The sequence below is a fragment of the Heloderma suspectum genome, chromosome 7 (assembly GCF_057233095.1).
Source record: "Heloderma suspectum isolate Gila_16-S chromosome 7, 16-S_ref, whole genome shotgun sequence".
Taxonomy (NCBI): domain Eukaryota; kingdom Metazoa; phylum Chordata; class Lepidosauria; order Squamata; family Helodermatidae; genus Heloderma; species Heloderma suspectum.
This window is the reverse complement of record NC_139464.1, coordinates 32,268,457-32,294,586: the sequence shown is the minus strand read 5'-3', so window position 1 is coordinate 32,294,586 and position 26,130 is coordinate 32,268,457. Positions and strand designations below refer to the sequence as shown.

The following is a 26,130-nucleotide window of genomic DNA, read 5'->3' as shown; positions in this document are numbered from 1 at the left end:
TATATAAAAAAAACACACTAGCAATGGGACAGCATCCTCTACTACACCTGAAGGCAGCAGACTAGCTTAGGGGGCACAGGGCAGGCTGCTTGACACACAGCTCTTTCCTCCAACACTTCGCTGCCACCTCCCAGCATCTGCTGCCTGAGGTGACTATCTCACTCTGCGTAATGGTAGGGCCAGCCCTGGTCAGGCACCATAATAAAATCAGCCACTGAATAGTAAGAGTTTCCTAGTTAGGGAGCACAGGTACTCAGGCTTCAATACAGAATTACATAAAAACCTCAAAGACAGATGTTAACGTTAAAGTGCGGAATCTCTCTCTGCCACTCACACATGCATGTGATTTGGAAAAATAACGTCTTTACCTTATTTATTTATTTATTTATTTATTTATTTCATTTCTATACCGCCCAATAGCCGAAGCTCTCCGGGCAGTTCACAAAAATTAAAACCAAACAACACACAATAAAACAATTTAAAATATATAGAACATTAAAACCACAATATAACAATACAACCACAATAAAACCTAGCAGCAGGGCAGGAGTTTAAAATACAGATTTAAAACAACTATTTATTGTTTTATTAGTCATTATTGACTTATGAGTCAAACTGTGGGCAAAACATTTTATCATCATGTCATTTGAATGATAAGATCAGACCCAGCCTAAGGCCTGCCCCTTGGCTATCTACCTCTGATTTATATTTTAATTGTGTCGCCTAGGGGCCAAATCCAACCCTAAGAACATCAGAAGAGCCATGCAGGATCAGACCAAGGGTCCATCTAGTCCAGCATTCTGCTCACACAGTGGCCAACCAGCTGCCCATGAGAAACCCACAAGCAGGAGAGGAGTGCAACATGAGTTCCCCATGTGGCAATGCCCCGTTCCCCACCACCAATGGTTTGATGGGTTCTCAACGTTTGCATGTGTGTGTCCCCCCGCCCCAAAAAGGTTGAAATACCTCTCCTAAGCCTTAGTTACAGGCAGCAACAGCTTTAAGCTAAATATGCTTGTGTTTTTAGTATTTTGACCCACCCCTTTTGCCTTCGGCCCACCACTGGAATGCATCCCCACACACAAGATCTTCTCCAAAATGGAATTCGACAGGCTGAAAGGTTCAACTCCTTTGTCTCAAAAGACACGTGCCAAATATTAGAATCTTTATACACAGGCACTGTGGGTTCAGTCCAGTCCAGGGCGGGTGCAGCAACTATAGAGAGATCTCTGTAGGGCAGCCTTCCTCGATCTGGTGCCCTCTATATGTCTGAGACGTCAACTCCCAGCAGCTCTAGGCAACATGGCCAATGGTCAGGAATGCTGGGATTTGTAGTCCAAAACATCTGGAGGGCACCTAGTTGGAAAAGGCTGCTTGTATGATATGACAGAGCCCATTCCCCCGCCCCCCATTCTTCCTGCAGGGCATGCACATGGATGCATGCGCTGGTATCACACCAGGCTGTTACAGGAATGGGAGGCCTGTGTGCAAATGGCCCTGTCCAACCCACCCTCCAGGCTTGGTCAAGTAATGTGACCTCAGAACTGATCCAGGGAGAGGCCCAAATGGGGATACAAGAGAGATGCACATGCCTCCCATCCTCTGTAACAGGCTGAAGAAAAACTGAGGGAGGACAGGGACAAGGGAAAAACAGACTCATACGCCCCATGGGGACCCCTACCCATGGCGGGCTGAATAGAGATCTAGCTATGCAGCAATGTCAAGGCTACTGTATTGGATTCAATCATCCAAAATTATCCAAATTCTACTCACGGAATGCGGTACGGCAGCCATTTGGCATTGACCCGTTGAAGAGCAAATAGTAAACTGGAAACCCACTTAAAACCATGGCACATCCGATGCTGATATTGATTGGGTCTGAGTAGAAAGACATTCCCACAGTGAACAGGCAGATGATGGTGAAGGAAACTGGAATGAAGAGAGGAACCTGGACAGGGGGGAAACAGGTTTCGCTAGACAGAAGTGGATGCAGTGGTGTAGTGGAGCCAGGGCTCGCAGCAGCAGCACTTTTTGATTAGCAGGGATGTTGATGTCATCAGCCCCACCCCACCCAGAATTCCCAGTTCCTTCCGAGCTTAGCTGCCATCCTCAGTAGCGAGAGTGTGTGTGGGGATTTTCCCAGCAACGATACGTTGTTCCCTGTTACAATGCAAAGTATTTTGTGGGGGCTTGGTCTAGAATGGGCAATTAAGCCTCACTTGCTTTGCAAAAGATCTGTTCTTGGTGGAGATGCACATAACTGCTATGCTGATGTGGATCAACACGGCTGCCTGAATTTTTGGACTCCCCTTTGTGAGGGTGTCTATGGGGACGGTCATGATGTGCACCTCCACTTCGAAAGTTTCCGCTATACCACTGACTGGGTGCTTTGGTTAAGGGATGCTTCCAGTGAAGGATCTTGTGCAACTGCCCTGCCTCATTCATGGAGTTTTATAGAGTCCAGACAACATCGTCTTCCATTTGTAGCCCTCCTGTGTCTCCACGACTTCCTTTTTTTTCTTACCAGAAAAGGTCCATTAAGGAGGAAAAGACAGAATAGGTACACAATATCTTTTGACTGGTAGTGCTAGGGGCTCCCAAGTCTCTATCATGTTTTAACTTCCACCATGTTATTTGCCCCGTGCCTTCTCAATATAGATCGTAAAACAGCACATCCCATTCTGCTACTGCAAAACACTTCCCCCTCCCTCTGCCTTCGTAGTTTTGCTTTCTTATACCACAACATAGCATGAGATACTTTTATCAGTTCACACAGCAATGGGAGAAATATGCCTTATTGTACATATCATCTATATGGGATGATACTCAGCTAAGTATCAACTGAGCAAATAGGTAGAATGAGTAGTAAGTCTCTCATCCCTTATTAAGAAAAGTGAGCAGGTGGCATTGGGCCCAGTATTGCCTGCTTGCTTTTCCTTATATCTCCACAAATAAAAGGGACTAGAGACTTACTTCTTATTTTAAAAGAAAGCTGAAAATGCAGGGAAGTGTTCTCAAATCTCCCCCTGTGGTTATGGCCGTGGTGTGAACTGCTTTAAACCAGTGCTGGACCAAAATGCTCTCCCCATCCAGTCAGAGCTTTTCTAGTTCCATTCACAGACATTGAAAACGGGTGTCGGGGGGTTCAGTTGGGCGGAACTCCAGCGGGTGGGAGAGCAATATTCACTGCTGCGCCTTCATTTGGTGTTCATGCCACCTTGAAATCTACTCCCCCCTGAAAATACAGAAGAGGGAAGGAGGTGTCAGCCCCTCTTCCCCACCATAATTCGGCCCTAGAAATGTTATAATTATAGACACACAGAATTGTTATATTATAGCAGTTGAATGTCTTCTCTTTCTTAAACTGATGGCTTGCTACTAGTCAGGGATAGCTTGCTGATATTTCTTCAGTGGAAAACAAGGATGAGATGTTTTTCCTGAATGGGCTCTTTATCCGCAGGGCGGGGTCTCAGTCCAGAGTTCTGCAGGAGCATGTGTGAAAGAAAATAAAGCAGTTGGGAATAGGGTGGCCATGTGTCTTACTTTACAGACATCAATCCTTTATCTGAAGGGCTGTCAGAAGACAGTCCCTGCTTGAAGGTGTCTGTTTGAAGGGCTGTCCTAAATCTGGCTTAAAGACGAAGAACTGCAAGAAGGCGGAGCAAGGGCCTTGAAGCTGCCCATCAGCAGTGAGCACCTGGACAGCAGGCTGAACAGGTCACCTGGTCGCAGTCTTCCACACTATGGTGAGACATCTTATATTTCTATTTAAATTCTAGTCTTTATTTCCAAATCTGCATCTCTCTAGATAGTTGGACAGACAGACATCAGGATACGAAATTTTCCTGCAACAATGTGTCCGCTTTTGTCCTCTTTTGGGAGATGTGTAACAGACCACCCTAGGTGGAAGTCTGCATTTGCACTTTCTCTGCTCTGCCATGCATTTTGGAAGATTCCACATGGGGATTATTTCCAGATGGGTAAAGGGGCTGGGGTACTTCCAGACAGAAAGTTCCTGGTGCTACCAATCCAAAAGTGCTGTGCAGCAATTCTGTCTTTTTTCCCTTACTGGATTTTCCAGGGTAAGAAAAAAGAAAGAGGAAGTGGTGGGAAAACACGGGAAGTTTACAAATGGGAGACAACGTGTCCGGACACCGTAAAATTCTGTACATGAAGCAAAGTGACAGCGCTACAAAAGTGTCATCTGGAAGCACCCTGGATGTACTAAATCTATGTACTCAAGCCTTAAGAAGAAAAACTTGTGTGGATGATCCAAGCAGGCATTCTTTAACATTTAACATGTGTGGAAATTAGGGATTATGGTCTGCGGCCACAAGGGGGCAGTAGTTGTATTTCTGATGCCTTGCTGTGGTGATGATAGCTGCTATCAAAGTGAGTTTTCTAAACCTTTGCCTTAATTCAGCCTTCCCTAACCTGACACCCTCCAGAGATGTTGTAGTACAACTCCCATCATCCCCAGCCAGGAAGGCCCTGGGGCCTGCTGGCTGGGGATGCTGGGAATTGTACTACAACACATCTGAGTAAGGGCTCGAACACAGGTCCCACCCAACTCTATTCCAGCACTCTAGCCACTACACAACACTGTTTCCAGATGAACTTGCCAGACACAATCAGGTTGTTGGTAGGTCGTGTATTCTTGTTTGATACATTCTAAGGTAGAATTTCAGCCAGGGATTCCTGGGCTCACCGTTCCAGCTCTTAACACTATTCTTAACCATCAGCACACAAAGATGCATTTAAATCAAAAGGTAAAAAATCGTGGTCATCAGGGGAGAAAACAGGCTAGCAAACCATTACCTTGAATGGGCTTATTATCTCAGGATGACGGCCACGATGAACTATAAGCCCGAGTGTGGCTAAACCTATGAAAAGCCACCGGGAGAAGCTGAAAAAGTTCAGTAGGTGGTACAGATCTCCCACGCAAATCATGGCTGTTACCAAAGGGAACTGAAGGGTGTAAAGATAAAACAGGTTTACAGTGCAATCCTATACATATCAATTGACAGAGCGCCTTTCCCAGTATGAACCTACCCATATAGCATAATCAACATCTGAGGCCCTCTTCTGACAGAGGATTGGTGGATGGCAACAACGGAGAGGGCTTTTTCAGTGGTGGCCCCTGGATTGTAGAATGTTCTCCCCAGTGAGGCCTATCTGGCAGTAACATTGTCTTTTTAGCACCAGGTTAAGACTTCCTCTATTCCCAGGCATTTGATGGGCTCTTTAATGTTGAATTGTTTTGGTTGTCATGGATGTTTCATGGGATAGTGGTATTTTAGGGCTTTTCTATATGAGGCTTTTAATCTGCACCTTTACTGAGGCTTCTGCTGCTGGCTTCTTTGCAGGATTAAGTTTGGCTCTTTTACACATGTTTTTTTCTGGGGGGTTTCTTTCTATGCCTTTCTATAGGTTCCATTACACAAGCAGTACGGGGTGCTGTAGTATAGTGGAATTGCACAATTACATGAGGGTTCTATAATGGCATTCAGAAAAAAATACCACACTTTCCTCATTAGGAAAAGAAAATGGGATAATGGTTGCAAACTGCGGGAGAGGCCCTGGAGGATGACAACATTATGTAAAGGACCTGTAAGTGAGCAATCATGAGCACACAATAAAAACCTCATGTAGAAAGGCTCTTAGTGGATGAATGATTTTAGCTGTTTATATTTTAACTTTGTTGTAAGATGCCTTGAGTCTTTTTTGAGAAAGACAACTGAGAAATCTAAATAATAATAATAATAATAATAATAATAATAATAATATCAGAAATCACATTGAGTTCAATAGGACTTACTCCAGGTAGGTGTGTATAGGATCACAGCCTTAGTAAATTGTAATCTCAGATTGAACACAGGGAAATAGCTAAAATCTAAAACAAAGAATGGCTCGTTTGTTTTGTGTGCAAAGCACATATGATAGCTCCTTTAGAGTCCTGACTAGTTCTGACTGAAAGCCAGAGGGGATTCACTGCCTGACTGACATCGGAGCCACCAGCCTCCACTAGTGCATGAGTGTGTGTGCGTGCGTATGCGTGCAGAAAAATTTCTGAGAATCCACAGATGCAATCTTCAAGCCATTCACGCTGGAGTAATGTCAATGCTTGCCGTGCCAAAGACTGCAAGGATGCAAGATAACTGATCCTTGATTAGAGGAGCCTGAGTTTTAGAATTGAGTGTTAATGTTTAGAGTGAAAAAAAACCTCTAAACAAACCCAAGATCAAAATATACACATAAGAGATAGTCAATTATGAAACTCAATATTTTTAATAAATGGGAACTCAAACACTGAAAGATTTTCAAAACATCGATAGAAAATGTGTGTGCCAACTAGGGCTATCAAACAATTAATGATTTTTAGTTGATTAATAGCCTGGATTTTAATTGATAGATTTATGCACTTGCATATTACCGAAAAGCTGATGGTTCTATGCATGAACATAAAGTGTAGCTGTGCTTTGTTTTCCTTAACGGGTGTAAATCAGAATGCAAATCCATTCGTTATGAAAATCATTCAATAAACAAGTTTGGTTTTTTTAAGTCCATGTTTCTTCAACAAGGCTTTTCCTAGAACAACATAGCCTCACTTTTTCTGAGCATCTGTTACAGCTTTCCTTTAACCTGGTGTCTTCCAGATGTGTTGGACTGCAACTCCCATCGTTCCCAGCCAATGGCCATGCTGGCTGGGAATGATGGAAGTTGCAGGCCAACACATCTGCAGGGCACACATTAAGGGAAGGTTGGATTACTATTGGAAGTAATCATTTCCTCCTTGATCGGTTCCTGACCTTACTTACTCTTCACATTTGCCTCTTCCATCTGACTTAGAAGGTAAATTCTCTGCAGGATGGACTGTGTCATTTCCAATTAGCACCTGACATTATGTTTGCATGAAATAAACCTGGTAAAAGTAATATAATTCATTGCTCGCAATTAGATGGACAAAGTAGATTAGCCTTTCCTAACTTGGTGTCTTCTAGATGTGTTGGACTACAGCTCCATCATCCACAACTAGCATGGCCCTTGGACATTTCTGAAGGCCAGATTATTTTATTTCAGCAAGCTTTTCTACATCACCATCCTTAAGTTGTATCTTTGCTGCAACTAACTTTTTTTTTTAAAGTATATTGGGTATATTTACACACTATCCTATGCATATCTACTCAGAAGTAAGTCCCAATGAATTCAATAAGGCTTACACCCAAGTAAGTGTACATAGGATCGCAGCCTTATCTATTTAAAAGATGAATAAAATGCCATTCATCATAGAATCCAGGTCAGCCTTCAATATAAAAACACTAAAATATAATAAATAATAAACAACAAAGCACAATAACAAAAGTAAAATAGCAATGTTAACCATTTTTAGTATTATTTCTGGTGTCATTGATATGTTTGTATTATTGTGCATTGTTTTATTCTGGGTGGTCACCTTGAATAGAGAAAGGCAGGGTATAAAAGATGACATTAAATAAATATCTGTTTCATGATCTTGCCACTTATATTTCTCAAATCACTTCAGACTTTCTAAAGAAGGCTTCCCCAACCTGGTGCCCTCCTGGGGGATGCTGGGAGTTGTAGTCCAACACATCTGGAAGGCACCTGGTTGGGGAAGTCTGCTTTAAAGGAACTGTTCGCATAAGCTGTGGATCTGATGCTGCATAGAAGCAAGATCTTACCATCAACATAACAGCAGGCAGGGGCGTATGTCTTTGGATGTGGATCATAGAGAAGAGGGGAGGCCACTGCCCTTCCCTTGACGCCACAAACAATGTCCTAGAAGGAGGAAATGGACAGTGAAAGAATCTGTCTATTAAGAGCCTGGACTGGGGATGTGTTTGGACATTTTTATACCAGCATCTAGGGACAGGCAAAAATGCCCTGTTCAGGCTCACTGAGGCTCCCCAAATTCTTCATCAAAGCATGCTTTGCCTTATTTACGTTCCTGAACGCAAACATGAGCATCTCTTCTCCTTTTTTCCAATCAGGATTCAGGAAAAATGTGCATTTTAAAAACTGCCCATTGTCTCCACCCCCCTCTTGAAAAAAATACACATTTGTTAAAATGCGCACTTCCTCCTATTGGATAAAGCGTGAAAATGCAGATGGAGGGGGAATCTGTGCATGTGCAGCTATGTGCAAATGAGGATTTTCAGAAGTGTGCACTTTCGAACGCAAGTTCGGGAAATAGTGAAAATTTCCCAAGAATTGCATTCCTTCACACACTCAGGGCTGCAAACGGGACACGTTTGCATGATTTGTGAAAAGGAACAAGATTCTCATACATCACGACCACCAATAACACTTCCTAGAGCGGTTCACAATAAAATCCTGCAATACGGTTAAAAGTCATCCAAATTAAAAACAAAAACAAAAAACAACCCAACCCTAACACCTCCTGGGGTGGTTCACAATAAAATCACACAATAAAGTTAAAAGTCATCCAAATATTTTTGGAGGGGGGACAAACCACCATGAAAACCAACAGATTAAAAGGAGCAGATTAAACAGAACCAAGCCAAGAACATAAAAAAGCCATGGAGGAGGAGGTGGAGATATTCATCTGGTGTGTAAAAGTTAGTAAAGGGTGCAACTTTCAAACTTCTCTGGGGAGTTCCATTCACGGTAGAAAGGCCTACAGAAGGTGTGACTTTAGCAACCAAGTCGTTTCCTGTTTGCTTTCGCCTATGTTCGCTCTACGCTTTCTCCACTTTCCTGAGCAGTGAATCTTCCCAGTTCTCTAAAGCAATCACATCTCAAAAGGCCTTGTATTTATTTATCTCCTTATTTGCTTTATATCCCGCCTTTCCACTAAAAATAGGGCTTATGGCAGCAAACAATAATACCAAACAAATAAAGTGAAATATAGTTAAAATATAAACACATCAAGTAAAACTGCGTTCTGAGTACAGCAGATCATATAAAGGGGAAGCCTAAGGGGTGATCAAGCAGCGGCATTCGTCCTAATTATATGCAGCCTTCTGCCTCATTTCTAAAGTAGGGATGGTGGGAGAGTCCGGTTGTGGGCTCAAGCATGGCAGATTACCACCAGCTCGGCCCTCTGGACTGGCGTCAGTGGACCACCGCACTTGCCTGACTCAGCAAGTGCTGAGTTGGGCAAGCGTGATGGGCCCCACAGTTCCACCAAGCCGCCATTCTATGCAAAATGGTGTCTTGGCCTTTTCCATAAAGGCCGATTTTATGTAAATGGTGGCTGCAAAGAGGCCCATTTATGCAACATTGCAGGCGTAAATGGTCTATTTAGACTATTTATGCCTGTAATGTTGTGAAAATGGGCCTCTTCGTGGCCACCATTTTCATAAAATTGGCCTTTACGGAAAAGGCCGAGATGCCATTTTGCACAGAGGAGCAGGATGCCACACAGCGTTCGCCCACTGACCACCAGCAAGCAGTGCACGGTGCGGATGGGGTGAGTTCGCCCATCCCTATTCAAAAGCCCTCTGAAGGCGATCAGTTCAGGCCAGCAGCAAGAGCAATCGGCCTCTTCCCCAGGGAGAGAGAGAGAGAGAGAAAGAGAGAGAGAGAGAGAAGGGGTGGCACAGAAAGGAGGAGAGAGGAGGGGTGGCCCACGCTCTGGCTATGTCCACCATTAACTTTGGCCCACAAAGCCAAAGTTAATGTACGAAATTAACTTCGATGTACAAAAGTCACTTACTTTTTTGCAGATTGTGTTCGCGGTGGGGGGGAGGTGCTCTGTCCCTCCCCCCGGAATCCTCAACGGGAGGGAGGCACTCTGTCCCTCCCCCCGGAATCCTGCCTAGCCAGCTCCGCTCCACGGTGGTGCCGCAGAGCAGCCAGCCAGGTCCGTTCACAGCCACAGTTCTGGCCGCGGACAGGCTGTTGTGGACGCAAATGGCGTCCTGTGTAGGGGACACCATTTGCGTCCCTACGCCGGCCAGTGATAGGCTACGTAAGTATTTACATAGCCTATCACGGCAGGCCCCCCCCCAAAAAAACAGCGTATGCAAATGGCAGCGGCTATGGCGGCCGCCATTTGCATTCCCTATTTTTCACCGTTTTAGCCTACGTAAATATTTAGGAAAAAATCCTATTACGGCGAAAAAACAGGGGAACGCATGTAGCGTAGTGGGCGCTATTTGCATTCCCCTTTTTTTCGCCATAATAGCCTACGTAAATATTTACGTAGAACGGCCAAAAATAAGGAACGCAAATGGCGGCCGCCATAGCCGCCGCCATTTGCGTACGCTGGTTTTTTTGGGGGGGTTAGCCGTGATAGGCTACATAAATACTTACGTAGCCTATCACAGTTGCAAGGACACCAATGGCGGCCGCAGTAACCCAGCTGCGGCCGGCCAGGAGGCCAGCCGCCGCCGCCACTGGAACCCGTCGCATCCGCCCCAGGTAAGTTCCATCCCAGGGGGATTCCGCGGGGGGGGCGGGGGGCAGGAGGCCGTTCCGCCACGGATTCTGGGGGGGCGGATTCTAAAGAATCCGGCCTCACTAGAATCCGTGGCAGAATTCTATGCCATCCCTAGGCCCACAGCAGATTACCCCTGAGGGTATGCGTCCATGACCTGGCCTAGTGCCTCCCTCAACCTTCTCTTCCTTCAGCTGCAAACCTCTGATTAGGGATGTCAGAGAATTCCGCCATGGATCTCGGTGAGGCCGAATGCATTCGGATCCCCCGAAATCCGTGGCAGAACAAAGCCCCCCTACCCCCACCCTGCAAAATGGGCCCGGAACGGAGCACCTACCTGCTGCCGTCCACGCTGACTTGCGAATGGCGGCGGCGTCTGTGGCCGCCATTCACCTCTTCCATATAGCCGTGATAGGCTACGTAAATACTTAGTAGCCTATCACAGCTAATGCAGGGATGCCATTTGCATCCCTGCAAAAGCCGTGATAGGCTACGTAAGTATTTACATAGCCTATCACGGCTTAACTAAGGGAACACAAATGGTGGCGACTACAGCGGCCGCCATTTGCATTCCCTTTTTTTGCCGTTTTAGCCTACGTAAATATTTACGTAGGCTATTACGGGGGGGGGGGGAAGGAACGCAAATGGCATAGTGGCCGCCATTTGTGTTCCCCTTTTTTTTTTTGCATTAATAGCCTATGTAAATATTTACGTAGGCTAAAACGGCAAAAAAAAGGGAATGCAAATGGCGGCCGCCGTAGCCGCCGCCATTTGCGTTCACTGTTTGTTTGGGGGTTTTGCCGTGATAGACTACGTAAATATTTACGTAGCCTATCACGGAAAAATACAGGGATGCAAATGGTGGCGGCTACGGCAGCCGCCATTTGCATCCCTGCAGGCTGCCCAGCGGCTGGATGTCTGGCTGCGGGCGGCCCCAGCTGGTGGCTCCGTGGAATCTCAGTGGAGCGGAGCCGGCCGGAAAGAATTTTGGGGGGAGGGACGGAGCGCCTCCCCCCCACCGCGAATGTCACCCTTCAGAAAGGTAAGTGACTTTCGTACATCCCTACGAGTTATCCAAATCCACAGAAAGAGCTGAGGGGAATTGCTAGTTAGCTAGCATCGGTATCACTATAATTCTCTAAAAATGTAATGGCACACTCTTGTTTATCTAAACCAGGGGTGTTGAACCTCTTCATCCTGAGGGATGAATTTCTTTCTGGAGAAGCTCTCGGGGGCCACAGTCCGGTGGTGGGTGGGGCTGAAGGCAAAAGGGGTGGAGCCAAGAATACCGACATGTTTTAGCTTGAAGCTCTTCCTGCCAGTAACTGAGCCATAGGGGGGGGCATTTCACCCTTTTAGAATGGGGAAAAAACTGTACAAAAGCCGGGAAACTAGCAAACAATTGGGGGAAGTAGCTTGGTTATCTGGGGAACCCCTGAGGGTGTGATTGAGAAACCAGGAGGGCCAGATTTAGCCCCCAGGGCTGAGGTTCTACATCCTTGATCGAAACCTCTACTCTTTCCCCAGACATCAGGTTACTTAAAAGAGATCCCCCAAAAGTGACCCTCGCCCTTAATTGTTTATACACATGTGGAAAAATATCAAGTAACCTGTCACAAAAAATGACTCCCAGTTTTCAGGTCATGGCTATGTAAAATCTTGCTAAAAATCACATGACCATCTCATCAGACAAGTACAGAGGGCACATGGTACTTGGCTATTGGTAGCTTTACTAAAGGGCCGGGAAATATGTGGCCCTCCAAGGTTATTGACCTACTTCCATCAGCCCTAGCCAGCATAGCCGGTGGTGAGGGCCGATGGAAGTCATAGGCCAAATTCTCTGGAAGGCCACACGCTGCCCACCACGGCACGTTTACTGCCTCAGAAAATGGTAGTATGAGGGCTTAACTAAATGTTACACATGAATTCTTACAGGAAAAACCTGATTGCCTGCTTCTTTCCTGGAGGGGGAATATGAAGCAGGGCAATGCTTAATCCTTCCCCCTCTGGTGCTCTTCCCTGAAACTCCCCCAAGCCATCTCTCCCTTCCCCATCATAGAGTTCTATATGGATGTTTGTGAGGTTAAACATAGGGGTGAGGAAAGTGGCTGGCTGGGGAATTTCAAGGGGAAAAGGCTGAGCAAGGGGAGGGCTAAGCCTCCTCTCTCCCACCAGTTCTCTGTTCCAGATTGTCCCTTCCCGACGCTCCTCTGAAACAAAGGAGTGGGCTGTTGGTATTTCCTTACACCCGGGGAGTCCCACAAATTGCCCACCCCTGCCTTACATGATTTTATGTGTAGCATTGTAGCTGAGCCCCCAATCAGCCCTTAAGAAGTCAAGTTAAAAAGAGCAAATCACTGACCTTGAAAAGGTAAAGATTCCTCCATTCATGGTTCCAAAGCAAGACAAGGAAACCAAGATAGGGACTACAGAGATAAGGCTCTGGAAAGCTTTGCGTGCAAAACTCTGAGGAGGAAAAAAAAAGGCACATTTGCAGTAAAAAACGTGACCCTACTGATGAATAAAGTGAGTCAAAGGTGAGTACAACTCACCAGAGTCAGTGAGCCAGTGTGATACCTAACTCTGTATCATTCATTCATTCATTCATTTGGCTTGTACCCCTCCTACCAATGATGGCACTCAAGGCCACTTACAATCATTAATAAAACTTGATAAAAACAATAAAACAAACCCAATTAAAAACACAACAATAAAAGAGTAAAAACAGCCTCCAACCCAAAAGATCCAGTCACACACCAAAGGCCCTCTTGAAGAAAGTGGTCTTTGCCTGCCAGTGGGAGAACAGCAGAGAAGGAACGAACCTAGCCTCCCGCAGCAGTGAGTTCCACAGCCGGGGAGTGGCCATCAAGAAGGCCCTTTTCTGTGTCGCCACCAAAGGCACTTCTGAACGTGAGGGTCTCGAAAGAAGGGCCTCTCCAGAAGATCGTAAAAACTGGGCAGGTTCATATGGGAGAAGGAGGTCTTTCAGGTAGCCTGGTCCCAAACTAATCCTAATTCTACAACAGCTCTCCCCAACCTGATGCTCTATAGATGTTTTGGATTATCACCATTCCCTTTAGCCCTAGCCAGCATGACCAACTGTCAGGAAAGATGGGAGTTGGTGTCCAAAATGCCTGACGGGCACCAGGTTGGGGAAGGCTGTTCTGCATGTACTTGGTATTCCTTTAAAAAGTCTTATTGCACCATTCAGGCACCAATTCATGCCTTCATTATTCTCTCCCCCACACCGCGCCTGTGGAGGCTGGTGGCTCCAATGTCAGTGGGGTAATGAATCCACTCTGGGTTTCAGTCAGAACTCTAAAGGAACTATCCAAGTGGGGTGGAGTATAATTTCAATCCATCTTCCCAGGAAAATGTCTTCTGAGAAATGTTGGCTCCGTTCTACAAACTGGCTAAACTTGATGGGCTCAAATTTTGCTAGGAATGAGTGCAACCTCTGCAGGGAAAGCCCAACTGCAGACTCTCAATGTGGTACCAGTCCAGTCCCCACACTCTTAAGCCACGATTGAATATTCAGGATATTTGCCATTCTGAGACCTCACGGTGAAGAAACTGCTCTTGGGGGGCCTTATTTGGTGGAAACTGTGTTCAGTTGCCACTCTCTTAGAAGCTTCTCTTCTATCTCCTGTAAATCGAACCCTGGAGGGGAGGGGGGGGAGACATTAATATGATAAAAACAAGAACTCTTGCTCTCAACTCACCACAGCTACTGCCTGGGAGGCAAGAACATCTGCTGCTGTCAGTACTGTGTAATAGGAAACATTAGTAAGCATATATCCCACAATCACAGTGATCACAGACACAATCACAGCCAGAGGGATATTTCTACAAAAAAGGGGGGAAAGAAGAGAAGACAATTGTGAGTACAACAGTTTACACATTTTCATGAAATGCATCATTTTGGGCTTCCAAACATTGAGTGTGTGTGTGTGTGTGTGAGTGAGAGAGAGAGAGAGAATGAATTTTGGAGGAATCTGTCTGGGGGGTGGAGTTTGCAGAGCTTTCATCAGCTCCCCCCCACACTTCAGCTCATTTTCCCTCAAACTGGTCTGATTCAATCTGCATTGAATCGAGCCAGCTCATGGATTTCCCAGGTTTTTATTTGCGCAAATTGCAATAGAAATTTCCATAATTTGCACAAATGATGCAAATTGTGGCTGCAATTTCTGCAAATTCCTATTTATGAAAAAAGTTTCCAGATTTTAGGAAAATCCCCCAGCCCGGCTCACAAATGGAAGCTGAGGGTGCAGTGGAAATTGGGTGAACCCCCAAACATCCAGATTTCTTGGTGACAGGCATCCCATATACATATATATATATATATATATATATACACACACACACACACACTACATACACATACACACACACACACAACACACACACACACACTCATATATATATATATATATATATATGTATAAAGGATCCACTGGAAGGAACATAAGAGGTGCATGTGTGTGTTCCATTTATTTATCTATCATATATATTAATTGCAAACTCATTCTCCAAGTCCTGACCCTTGTGTAGCCAAAATGGCATTAACTTCCATGCACAAGAGGGAGTTATCAGAGGGCTTGGGGAACCCCAAGGTTTGCAGATTTATTTTTTTTTAAAGGAAAATATCCTAAATTAGGAGGACAGGACCCCAAAACAGCCCCGTGAGGACTGACTCAGTGGCCACAGAAAGCTAAGTGTCTGTTGGGGGATGGAATAGAGTATCAGGAAAGAAAACGTGGCCAGCTGGAACTCTGAATAGAAGCACTCCACACTGCAACATTCTATTGCAGGTTCCCCTTGTTATATGTTAAATCCCATTTCTTATGTGAGTGTTAGAGCGCTCAGACTAATGCCGCAGACAGGGTCGGCATGGTTGGGCACCTGCTGAGGGCCCACACACCCTTAGCAGCGGCCCACTGACAAGAGTCCCTTGGATTGCTCCTCCTCTTCACCACTTCAGCCTGCTTGTTCACCTGCCTCTCGCTCTGATCCAGACAACAGTGGTGGTGAGAAGGAGGAGCAGAGGATGCCACTGCTTACTTGCTCCCTGGCTCTCTGCCTGTCAAACTAAGCAAGTGGTGGCAATGATGAGGAAAAGGAGGAGGAGCAAGAGCCACTGGTGACCATGGCAGTGAGAAAGTAGACTCGCCGAGGGGGGGGGGGCTCATTGACCAAGGACCCTCAAAAACCTGAAGCTGGAACTGACAGGGGAGACCCAGGTTCAAATCCTCATTCAACCAGAAAGCTTGTTGGGTTACCTTGGGCCAGTCACTATCTCCTAGCCTAACCTACCCCACAGGGTTGTTGTGAGGATAAAACCAGGGAGGCTGAGAAAGTATAATTTGCAGTGCTTTGAGTTCTTTGGAGGAAAGGCAGGACATAAATATAATTAACAACAATAGTAGCATTTGTTTTAAGATAAAAAGATTATTCTCTGGAAATAGCTCACAGCTATTAAAACCAAAAACACAATGCTAGTGGTAGGTACAGTACTTAAATGAAAAGAGGACACAGACACAGGGCCGATCTACATTGCGCCCGCCATCGCAATGAATTCGGTGTCCCGTCGGGTTAAACACTCTCACATTAAAACATGATTATCCACACTCACCCATTTTCCCTGTTGCGGTGCTTCATCAAATGTGCAAGTTCAGTTCACACTCAAGCGCTGTGCTGTTTTCCTCCTGTTTTCCTGTGTGCATTTGTCTGATCTCGGAAGCTAAGCAGGGTTGGCCCTGTTCAGTAGTTGGATGGGCGACCGCCTGGGAATCAGGCTTCCTGCATTCAGCAGGGGGTTGTTCTATCCCTTCAAATGAGACTAAGTTTTACCCCCCCATCCCCTGCTCTGGATTTTTTTTTTTTTAATTAAGGTGTTATCTTCGAAGAATCATGGCTTCTCCGCGATTTTTTTTTTCTCTAATTCAGGCATGATCTTTGAAGATTTAAAGATGTGAAGCTTCACATCTTTGAATCTTCAAAGATCATGCCTGAATTAGAAAAAAAAAATCGCAGAGAAACCACGATTCTTCGAAGATAACGCCTTAATTTAAAAAAAAAAAATCCAGAGCAGGGCATGGGGGGGTAAAACTTAATCTCATTTGAAGGGATAGAACAACCCCCTGCTCAGTGCAGGAAGCCTGATTCCCAGGCAGTCGCCCATCCAACTACTGACTGGGGCTGACCCTGCTTAGCTTCCGAGATCAGACAAGCGCACGCACATCCAGCCCTTTGCTTGTTGCTGAGGATACGGGGACTGCTGAGGAAGCTATGCAATCAGTAGCCGGAAGACAACATGGGGCCGTTGAGAGCTGTGATTGGACAGGAGGGAAATACAAACACCACCATATATGGACAGGCGGGAGAGGGGACTACAACCAGATACGGTAGCGAAGGCGGAAAATCAGAGCACATTAAGGGGAAATACCGGGATATTAGGGTATTGGAAGTGGGAGCATGGAAGCGGGAAATTCCGGTTCCAATTCAAGGCGGCTACTGCGTAGTGTGAAAGATGGGCGGTGAAACCTCATTGGAAGCGAAAAAACCCATAAGTGTAGATCGGCCCACAGGCAAGGGGAGTAGAGGGAGACCATGGAAGGAGATCAGTGAAGAAGCGAGCTGTTAATAAGTATTTACATCCAGCAAGGGTCAGGTTGAGCTTCTCTTGCTGGTGTTCTTGCTGAGAGAGAGGAGGTGAAACAACTACCCAGGAGCCTTTGGCCATGGGTCTGGTGATGGGGCCAGAATGTCCTTCCATTCAACTCCCCTTTTGCATCACAAGCCACCTTCTAATATGACGCTTAAAGCATGAACCTTAAAGTATGGCTACTCAAAAGTAAGTGCCACTGAGTTCTACAAGAGCAGAACGTATACAACTGCAGCCTGATGTACATCACTGGAATTATGTACATCATCCCCACACACAACTGTCAAGAACCTAGGGTATTTAAGGTTGAAAAATATTTATAGTTCAGAAGCTGTCCCCTGACCAACTATGCATCTGGTCACGCCTCAGCCAACTTTCAAAGACTCCCAAATGAAATCAACTGCACTTTCTTTTTCCCTCTCTTTCTCCCCCCCACCCTCTCTCTCTATATATATGGGTAAAAAGCCCAATTAGTTTAAATCTCTGACTTGAATGAGGGATGAGTTTAGAGGGAGACCCCTCGGCCCTGCCTTCTGTGACCCCTGAACTCCGCCTACTATGAACCCTGGACTCCGCCTACCATTAGCTGTCATGCTGGGCAGCCCATGAGCCCCAGTGGCCACCAGCCACTGCTGGAGAGAGCAAAGTGATGTCTTCAGAAACCAAAGCTGCTTAAATAATATATAGAGACTCTAGATCAGGTGTTGGCAACTTGTGGCCCTCCAGACGTTTTGGCCTACAACTCCCATCATTCCTCACTATTGTTTATACTGGCTAGGGCTGATGGGAGTTGTAGGCCAGAACTTCTGGAGGGCCACAAGTTGCCCACCCTTGCTCTAGAAGGAGTTAAAGTTAATAGCTGGGTTAGAAAGTAATTGTTCCAGACGCTAGCATTTTAAAGGTAATTCAAACTTTGCAAGTGAGATGCTATATATATATATACCATTTAAACAACAAAGATAGCCAAGTTGGTCCATGAGGGAGAAGAAAGTCCAAAATCCACAAGTTGGGCAATACCTTTATTAGTACCTACCAAAATGCCACAAAAGATTGTGTGAGTGCAACCTACTGGTATATTTTTCTTTAAGAATTCTGAGGGAATATTCCTGCACATCCTCAGTAAAGGGGTGAGTTAGGGAGTAGCCACCATTTTAGGCAGTTACCAAAATTGCAGTGTGGAAGAAGCTTGTTTTCTCCTCCCTGTAAGACCCTGAACCCTTAAGGGAGCAATCCTATGGCCGCTAGTCAGTGGCTAGACAGCCATAGGATATGTGGTTTTCTGGGAACCAACCTTGGAGCCCGCACTCTGAGGTCGGTTCCCAGAGAACTGACCCTTCACCCCCTTCTGCGCTGCCTTGCAAGCAGCGTGGAACAGCCCCATGCTCCGCACTTGGAAGAGGAGCGTGGAGCAGCAACAACGGGGCGTTCCGGGGGGCATTCCAGGACGGGGAAGGCAGAAATGCCAGTACGACACATCCTATGTGTCGTCCGACAGCCTCCTCCCCCACTCCACCTTCCCGCGGCTAGACAGCCGAAACTGGCAGTTTAGCCGCAAAATGCAAGGCAGGAGAAGCGCGGAGGGAACGATCTCCTCCGCGCTTCTCCTGCCCTGCATTGGATAGGCGGTTGCCTCCAAGTTCAGAGGCCGCCGCCTATCCCCATAAGATTGCACCCTAAGACAGGTTTGTAGGGCGGGTTCCTTCTGGAATTTTTTTAAACAGTTATGAAGTTTTTTACAAACATTTTGAGTTCCTTGTTTGTTTACATTCTTTTATATTGTATAAAGGGCTGTTTAACAAAGTTCCTGTGTTGCTGGATCCTGATCCAATTTTGAGAATATTACTGCAGAGCTGGAGTGAATGGAATACAGACTGTTTTCCTTCTTCGGCCAGCAGAAAAAATCAAGCTTCAGAGATATGTTTTACTTATATTTTTGTTGTGGATTCAAGCTGAAAAGAAGACAGAACTTTGGGATGGCTGTGCTCTGTTTTATTGTTTTGGTGGGTTATGCATATAAAGCTATTACATGTGAATTATTATTGTTTTAATTAAGATATTAAAATATATGTTAATTGGTCCCTGTACAAAGCCTTTGCTGTGAGTCCCTTTAGAGGCCCTGAAGAAAAGTGTTACACAAGCTTTTGAGTTCTTCAGTACTCTTCATCAGACTAGGTGGTACAAAAAGCAGGAGATGGAGGAAGAAACAGAAAAGTCCAAAAATTCAACCAGAAGTTTTCATTTGAAGCAGGGGACGCAGTATACTCCTACTCACGATCAGACAGAAAGAAGTCCTACAGCTCTCAGCATTCCTCAGCCAGCATGGCTGGCTGGGGAATGCTGGGAATTGTGGGACTTTTTTCTGTCTAAAGATGCATAGGATTGTGCCCTAAGCTTCTAATCCTTTTGTTTACAACTGGAAGTGAAAGGGGGCAGGCAGTTTCTATCCTATTGCTCAGCAAGAAAGAACTAAACTTATTCCTGCCTTCCACCAATGGGTGCCTGTTATCTGACAAGCACTGAGTTCTCTCTCTCTCTCTCTCTCTCTCTCCCCCTCCCTCCCTCTCTCTCTCTCTCTGAAATTTATTTTATCATTTGAAACAACCAAATAACATCACGCATATTAGGTTATCTCCTGTATTTCAGTTCTGGCTCTTCTGCCTCCACTCCCTAGCTCCTCTTCCGCACCTGCAGTTGTCCCCTTAGGCTGGGGGGGGGGGGTCGGGGACCAATAGCCCTCCAGATTGCATTGGACTCTAGCTCTGATCAGCCCCAGCCAGCATGGCCAATGGTCAAGGATGATGGGTATTCAAGCAACATCTGGAGGGCCATAGGTTCCCCACTCCTGCCTTGGGCCTCTGAGCTGCAAAATTTCTCCTGCCATACCTGCTAGTTTGTCTAGACAATAATCCATCTCTCAGACTCACCGTTCTGGCTTCACTAGTTCTTCTCGCACAAAACTAGTTTGAAACCTGCATTGTGGGAGGAGGAAAAAGACAGAAAAGGTTAGAAATGTGTTCCAGTGACACTGACAAGTCATAAGCTGATGTCATAAAACACAGATGTGAACTCTGCATACCATCCTGAATAGGCGAACATCCCTGCATAAAAGGCCAAAGGGAGCTTGTCCAAAACAAGCATCTGGTCATTGAAAGCATCCTGAAAATTTCCTGTACGGCCTAAAGGAAAGCATACAGTTAGAAAGCAAATGTACAGTAGAAACAGAAACTTTCCTTGATGCCAAAATCGACATGACTGTAATACCTTTATTAGGCCAACCATGAGATCACAAAAATGTGCAAGCTTCTGAGATCGCCAGATCCCTTCATTGGGTAAGATGTTATAAAAAGCGGGGGGGGGGGAGAAATTGGGGAGAGAAAAAAGCTGACTTGATGGGGAGGGAAGCCACACTGTCTTCATGTTCAGAGTCCCTGCCTATTTCTGAGATCCACCAGTAAAAAGGAGCCTGTGTGCTTCACTCAGGATGGAAAATGCTTCTGAGAACAGCTGGATTTTATATTTTCAAAAAAGGAAGATCCAACGAGTCCCCCTTTCTGGCTTCTAGCAGCCCCAGGGACAGATACAGGTCTTTCCTGTAACCATCACATGACCTGCAGAACCTAGAATTAATGTCTGCAGACCCCTCCTCCCCCATACCATCTTGGAACTCTGAACATCCAGACAATGTGACTTCACCAGGATGTCAGCTTCTGACCCCTCCCTTATCTCTCCCCATCCCTTGCTTTTTATAGTGATCTTATGGTCGGCTTAACAAAGGTATTATATGGATTTTGATTTTACTTTCTTTTCTACAGGAGGCCATTAATCCACAGTATCTACTTTTCATTTCATCACAGAATGGAGAAGTGAGCACTTCATGAAGAGCACTTCCTTTCCTGCTTTTCCACTACATAGTCTCTAGGTGGCACTGTGCTATAGCAGAATAGTGCAAATACACAAGTGGAAACACCATCAGAAATAATACTCCATTTTCCCTGCTCTAAAAAAAAACCTCGCTGAAACTGCTGTTTGAAAACAGACATGAAACTGGAAGGTCACAATGTCATCTAAAGAATCCGTAAACAACCGTGAGTAGGGAATGATGAGCACACAATAAATGCCTCATGTAGAAAAGCTCACAGTCAACACCTTTGCTTTTTGTACTGGAAGGTTATGTTGTTTAATAAACAACAACGGAATACCTTGGGCTAAAAGTATCATGCCAGGGGCAATAATGAGAGCGAGAGCTGCCAATTTGATGATGGACAAGACGGTCTGAAGCCTGGCACTCCAGCTGACACTCCAAGAGTTCAAGATCAGGACGATGTCTGGATTGAAAAGAAAGGAAAGGCATTCGATCATCTAAGGTGTGGCAGCCCTGCTCATTTCAGTGGGAGCGTTAAGCATCCAAATTCGACAAGACTCCAAAACGCATTTCGCTTTGGTTGGATTGCAACATGGAGGAAATCAAGAGGGCCCAAGTTCTAGTTTATACTCACAGTAGCCCAGGAGAGCAACAAGTTTCACAGCCGGAAGCGGAGCAGGGCAGGGAGCGAAAAATGGCTCCAATATGTAGCGACCAAATGCCAAGGAGACAACTGCGCTGTTGGCCGGCCTGGAGAGAAACATCGGTTATATTCCATGATGAGTCTTCAAGAAAACATTAGATGGGTTTGCAACGCAAGATGCTACGTTCCTACAACGTCAAAACTGTGCAGTCAGAGTCTCTTAGGGCGCAATCCTATGCATCTCTAGGCTATGGCTGGCTGGGGAATGCTGGGAGTCATAGGACGTTTTCCTGTCTAGACATGCATAGGATTGCACCCTTAACTGCCTTCTGTATGATCAGAGCCAGTTTGGGTGACTTTTCCCAATATGTGTAAATGAGCGTAATATGTCAATGGCAAAGTGAGGGTCAATGTGTGGTGGTAGAGCAGAGGTGCGGAACCTCAGGCCTGGGAGCCAGATCCATCCCTCGGGGGGTTCTGGGCAAGTGAGTATAGGGTTGCAGTGTTAGTTACATATAGTTCCCATTCTCCCAGAAATATTATATGGCCATTAGCCTAGATCAGCCTTCCCCCACCTGGTACCCTCCAGATGTTTTAGACTACAACTCCCAGGATTCCTGACCATTGCCCATGCTGGCTGGGGCTGATGGGAGTTGGATTCTATAACATCTGGTGGGCACTAGGTTAGGGAAGGCTGTTGTATACTGTCTTTTATATCTCTTTCAAAAGTCTGTCATTTCTCCCATTGACATTTAACTATATATTACATACACAAATGCTCTGAATGGTTTGGGACATTCCTACTTTGCTGTTACATTTATGGCAGGTTGCAGACAAAAAGGTTTACCTTATAGCAAAGTATTCGGCCCAAAGGAACAGGAATCCTGGCAGAGGGCCCAGGGTCTCCAAGATGTAGATGTAATGGCCTCCAGACTTTGTGATTCGTGTGCCAAGTTCAGCATAACTCAGAGCACCTGGAGGGATTCAGGTACAAAAGAGCAAATGATCCAGAGGAGTTTCCTCTGCATGTCATGATCACAGCAGTTTTAATAACATAAGAGCCATGCTGGATCAGACCAAGGGTTCATCTAGTCCAGATAGATAAATTTATTACGATCACAGATCAGCACATTACATGTACAATACTAACACATAATTTTGTATTCCTCTATTGTGGTGTTGTTGTTGTTGTAGTTATTATTATAGCAACCAGTTGTCATCTTCTCACAGCACAGGGTCAGTTGCCTCATGGCTGCTTCTGGAACAGATCAAATTCCTGTCAGAATGCAACAGATCCTTAGAGCATTCCAGAAATTACTTCAGTCCAATTAGAACACTGGTTTCTGGACTAGTTTCCAGTTAAGAACTTAAGAAGAGCTGTGCTGGATTAAACCAAGGGTCCAACTAGTCCAGCCTTCTGTTCACACAGTGGCCAACCAGCTGCCCACGGGAAACCCACAAGCAGAACTTAAGTGCAACAGCACCCTCCTAGTCGTGTTCCCAGCAACTGGTGTACATAGGCATACTGCCTCTGATACTGGAGGAAGCATATAGCCAGCAGGACTAGTAGCCATTGATAGCCTTCTCATTTGTCCAATCCCCTTTTAAAGCCATCCAAATTGGTGGCCATTGCTACGTCTTGCGGAAAGAAATTCCATAGTTTCTCTGGCATTCTGCAACATTGTCTCAGTAACAGAGAAAAATGGGGCTTTCATGAAAATCCCTTGGGTCCTTACTGCCTTGGTTCCTTAAGTCCTCCCTATTGCAAGCCTGATGTAGGGCTGGAGATGGAAAACACCAGGCTTTAAACTGGGGTTCCACGTGATCCTCTATGGGGGATCCTGGGCCAACAACCTCTCTGGCATTGGTGCAACGGTAAATTTTCAAGTAAAGGCACTTATCGTGATAGTCCTCACAGCCATGCGCCCTAAGGAGGGTCCGAAACTGCAGGCGGCTGTGCTGATCCATACCAACAAACCAGTTCTAGCAGTTTTCATCTTCACCAGGAGCAGGTGTTTGTAAAGCTAATAGGTCTTAATTGCCCAATGAAGACCAAGCCAACCCAGGATACTTTGCATTACAACAAGGATAGCTCAAAACAATATATTGTGGTTGGGAAAATCCATTCCCCCCAGCTACTGTGAGGATTGCAGCTAAGCTCAGAGGGAACGGAGAAGCCTGGGTGGGGTGGCAAATGATGTAATCGAACCTGCTAATCAAAAGGTCCCCGCGCTTTCACCCTGTGAGCCCTGGACCCACTACAGCACTGCTCACTGGGTGATCTGGTGCTATCTCTGAACCTATCCTACCTCACCAGTTTGTTGTAGCATAAAATGGAGAAACTGCCATGTACATCTCCCTAAACCAGGGGTCCCCAACACGGTGCCTGCGGGTGCCACAGTGCCCACGGGGACCTCTAACAGCGCCCATGAAGCTCTCACTTCCTTGCCCACTTTTTTTAAAGTGTTTAAAAAAAAAACCTTGGAAAATGTTAGGGCAGTCTTCCCTCACTCCCTTCTAGCTTCTTCTCTCGCTCCCTTTCTAGCTTCTAGCCTTGCTCTTTCTCTCCCCTCTACCACTTTGCCTTAGGAACAGAAGAGGAGGCATGCCGGATCAGATCAAGGGCCCAGCATTGCTATTTCCCCCTCCCTTCCAGCCTCTAGCCTTGCTATTTCTCCCCCACACACACCTCTTTAGCTCATGCTTGACTAGCCAGGGCCCCACAGCAGCCATTATGAGTGTACACATCCACCGTGGGAGCCATTTTGTGCTGGTGCCCACAGCAGTCTCTCAAATCCCCAAATGTGCCCATGGGTCCAAAAAGCTTGGGGGACCCTGCCCTAAACTCGCTGGAGGAATGGTTAGGATAAAAAAAAACCACAATCGATAATTTTTTTAAAAAAGACATAACCCACCCTTCCTTAACCTGGTGCCCTCCAGAGGGTTTGGACTTCAACTCCCATCATCCCCAGCTGACATGACCAATGTTCAGGAATCCTAGGAGCTGCCATCCAAAACATCTGGAGGGCACGAGGTTGCAGAAGACTGACATAACCTTTGGCTAGCGTAACCTCCAACAAGCAGTGTTTGGCAGGGAATCGAGAGGTGCCCCTTTTCCCTCTGGTACCGCAGGGCCATCTATGCCCACAGAGCAACATGAACCATCACTTGAGGCAGCAGATACCAGAGTGAATAGCACTTTTCCTCCTCCTCATCTATCCAGGGCAAGGGTGTCGAACCTCTTTCAGCCCAAGGGCCAAATTCAATTTCAGAGAAGCATTTGGGGGCCGCATTCCAGTGGTGAGTGGGGCAAAAGGGGTAGGGCCAAAGGCAAAAGGGGAGGGGCCCATTTTCCAAAAATAGTTTAGCTTAAAGCTCCTACTGCCATTAACTAAGCTTTAGGAAAAGCATTTCAACCTTTTAGAATGGGGGGAAATGCAAAAGCTGGGAAACCACCAATCAGCGATTGGGGGCAGGGCCAGGGGAAGGGGTGTAGCCATCTGGGGAATCCCAGAGGGCTAGATTGGGAACCCAGGTGGGCCAGATTTGGCCCATGGGACTGAGGTTCAACACCCCTGATCTCGGGGAAGGTCTGCAGATCGGTGTTAGAGCCCCTGCTTTAAATGCAGAAAGTCCCATGTTCAATCCCCGCCCATGTGTAAGTAAGGCTGGGAAAGACCCCTGCCTAAAACCCTGGAGAGCTGCTGCCAGTCAGTGCAGACAATGCTGGGTGACATGGACCAGGGGTCTCACTCTGTACAAGGGGCTTTGTGGGCTCCTCCCCATTTCTCTGTGCACCGTTACAAAATGCACAGGGAAGTTTGTCATTTTGAGTTTCTGCTTCAGGCACAAAAACGTCTAACTTTATAATCCATTCAAAAGTAAGTCCAATTGAGCTCGATGGAGCAGACTCCCTCATCAGAAGTGTGCTGATAGGAGTGCAGCTATAGCAGTGCCAGAGCCACTGCAACTGGGGACCAAACAACGTAGATCAGCATGAAGGGTCAGTGCAACGGATGCACTGAGCCACGAAAATCGTTATGCTTGGAATGATCCCAGCTGACATCCATGAAGCTGAACCTGAAACTGGAAACTGTGATGTGAACCTGCCACGATGTCTCCAAATGTACATCCACAACGGTGCCATATGGTCAACAGCTAGCTTATTGGGTTATTTTTAACCTAAATGTCTGGCCTGCAGCATCTATGTTTTGGGCAATACACGCAGCTCAAACAGAATCACTGTACTTATTGTTGCAGAGCACTTCCGTTGAATGTTGCCTTTTAGCTTTTCATTTCTTGTGGGGCAGAAGGGGGTAGTTTCCATTTTGACTCTCATGTTTACTCTCAATTCTCTTTGATAGAAAAGGATTATTAAAAGGAACTGAAGGATGGTTCCTTTTAATAACCTATTGTCCCCCATTCCACTCAACTTTCCCCCACATATATTTACCAGTCTCAGCAGAAAGTTCCATATTTCCCTATGAAAAAATATGTGTAAATTTCAGGAGAGTTAAAAAAAAAAAAAAGATCCCAAAGTC

General features: G+C 45.9%; 1 protein-coding gene across 1 annotated transcript in view; it reads right to left on the bottom strand.

The window, feature by feature from the left end:
* The window catches only part of LOC146339490 (cystine/glutamate transporter-like), a 54,980-nt gene that overhangs the window by 8,064 nt on the left and 20,786 nt on the right, over positions 1 to 26,130 (bottom strand). Inside the window, exons 3-12 of the mRNA XM_084809526.1 lie at positions 22,437 to 22,563; positions 21,581 to 21,696; positions 21,284 to 21,409; positions 20,161 to 20,260; positions 20,009 to 20,053; positions 14,143 to 14,266; positions 12,783 to 12,886; positions 7,701 to 7,797; positions 4,819 to 4,968; positions 1,774 to 1,948 (exon numbers count right to left, since the gene is read on the bottom strand). Of these exons, the coding sequence (XP_084665652.1) occupies positions 1,774 to 1,948; positions 4,819 to 4,968; positions 7,701 to 7,797; positions 12,783 to 12,886; positions 14,143 to 14,266; positions 20,009 to 20,053; positions 20,161 to 20,260; positions 21,284 to 21,409; positions 21,581 to 21,696; positions 22,437 to 22,563 (1,164 nt within the window). The remainder of the gene's footprint in view (positions 1 to 1,773; positions 1,949 to 4,818; positions 4,969 to 7,700; positions 7,798 to 12,782; positions 12,887 to 14,142; positions 14,267 to 20,008; positions 20,054 to 20,160; positions 20,261 to 21,283; positions 21,410 to 21,580; positions 21,697 to 22,436; positions 22,564 to 26,130) is intronic.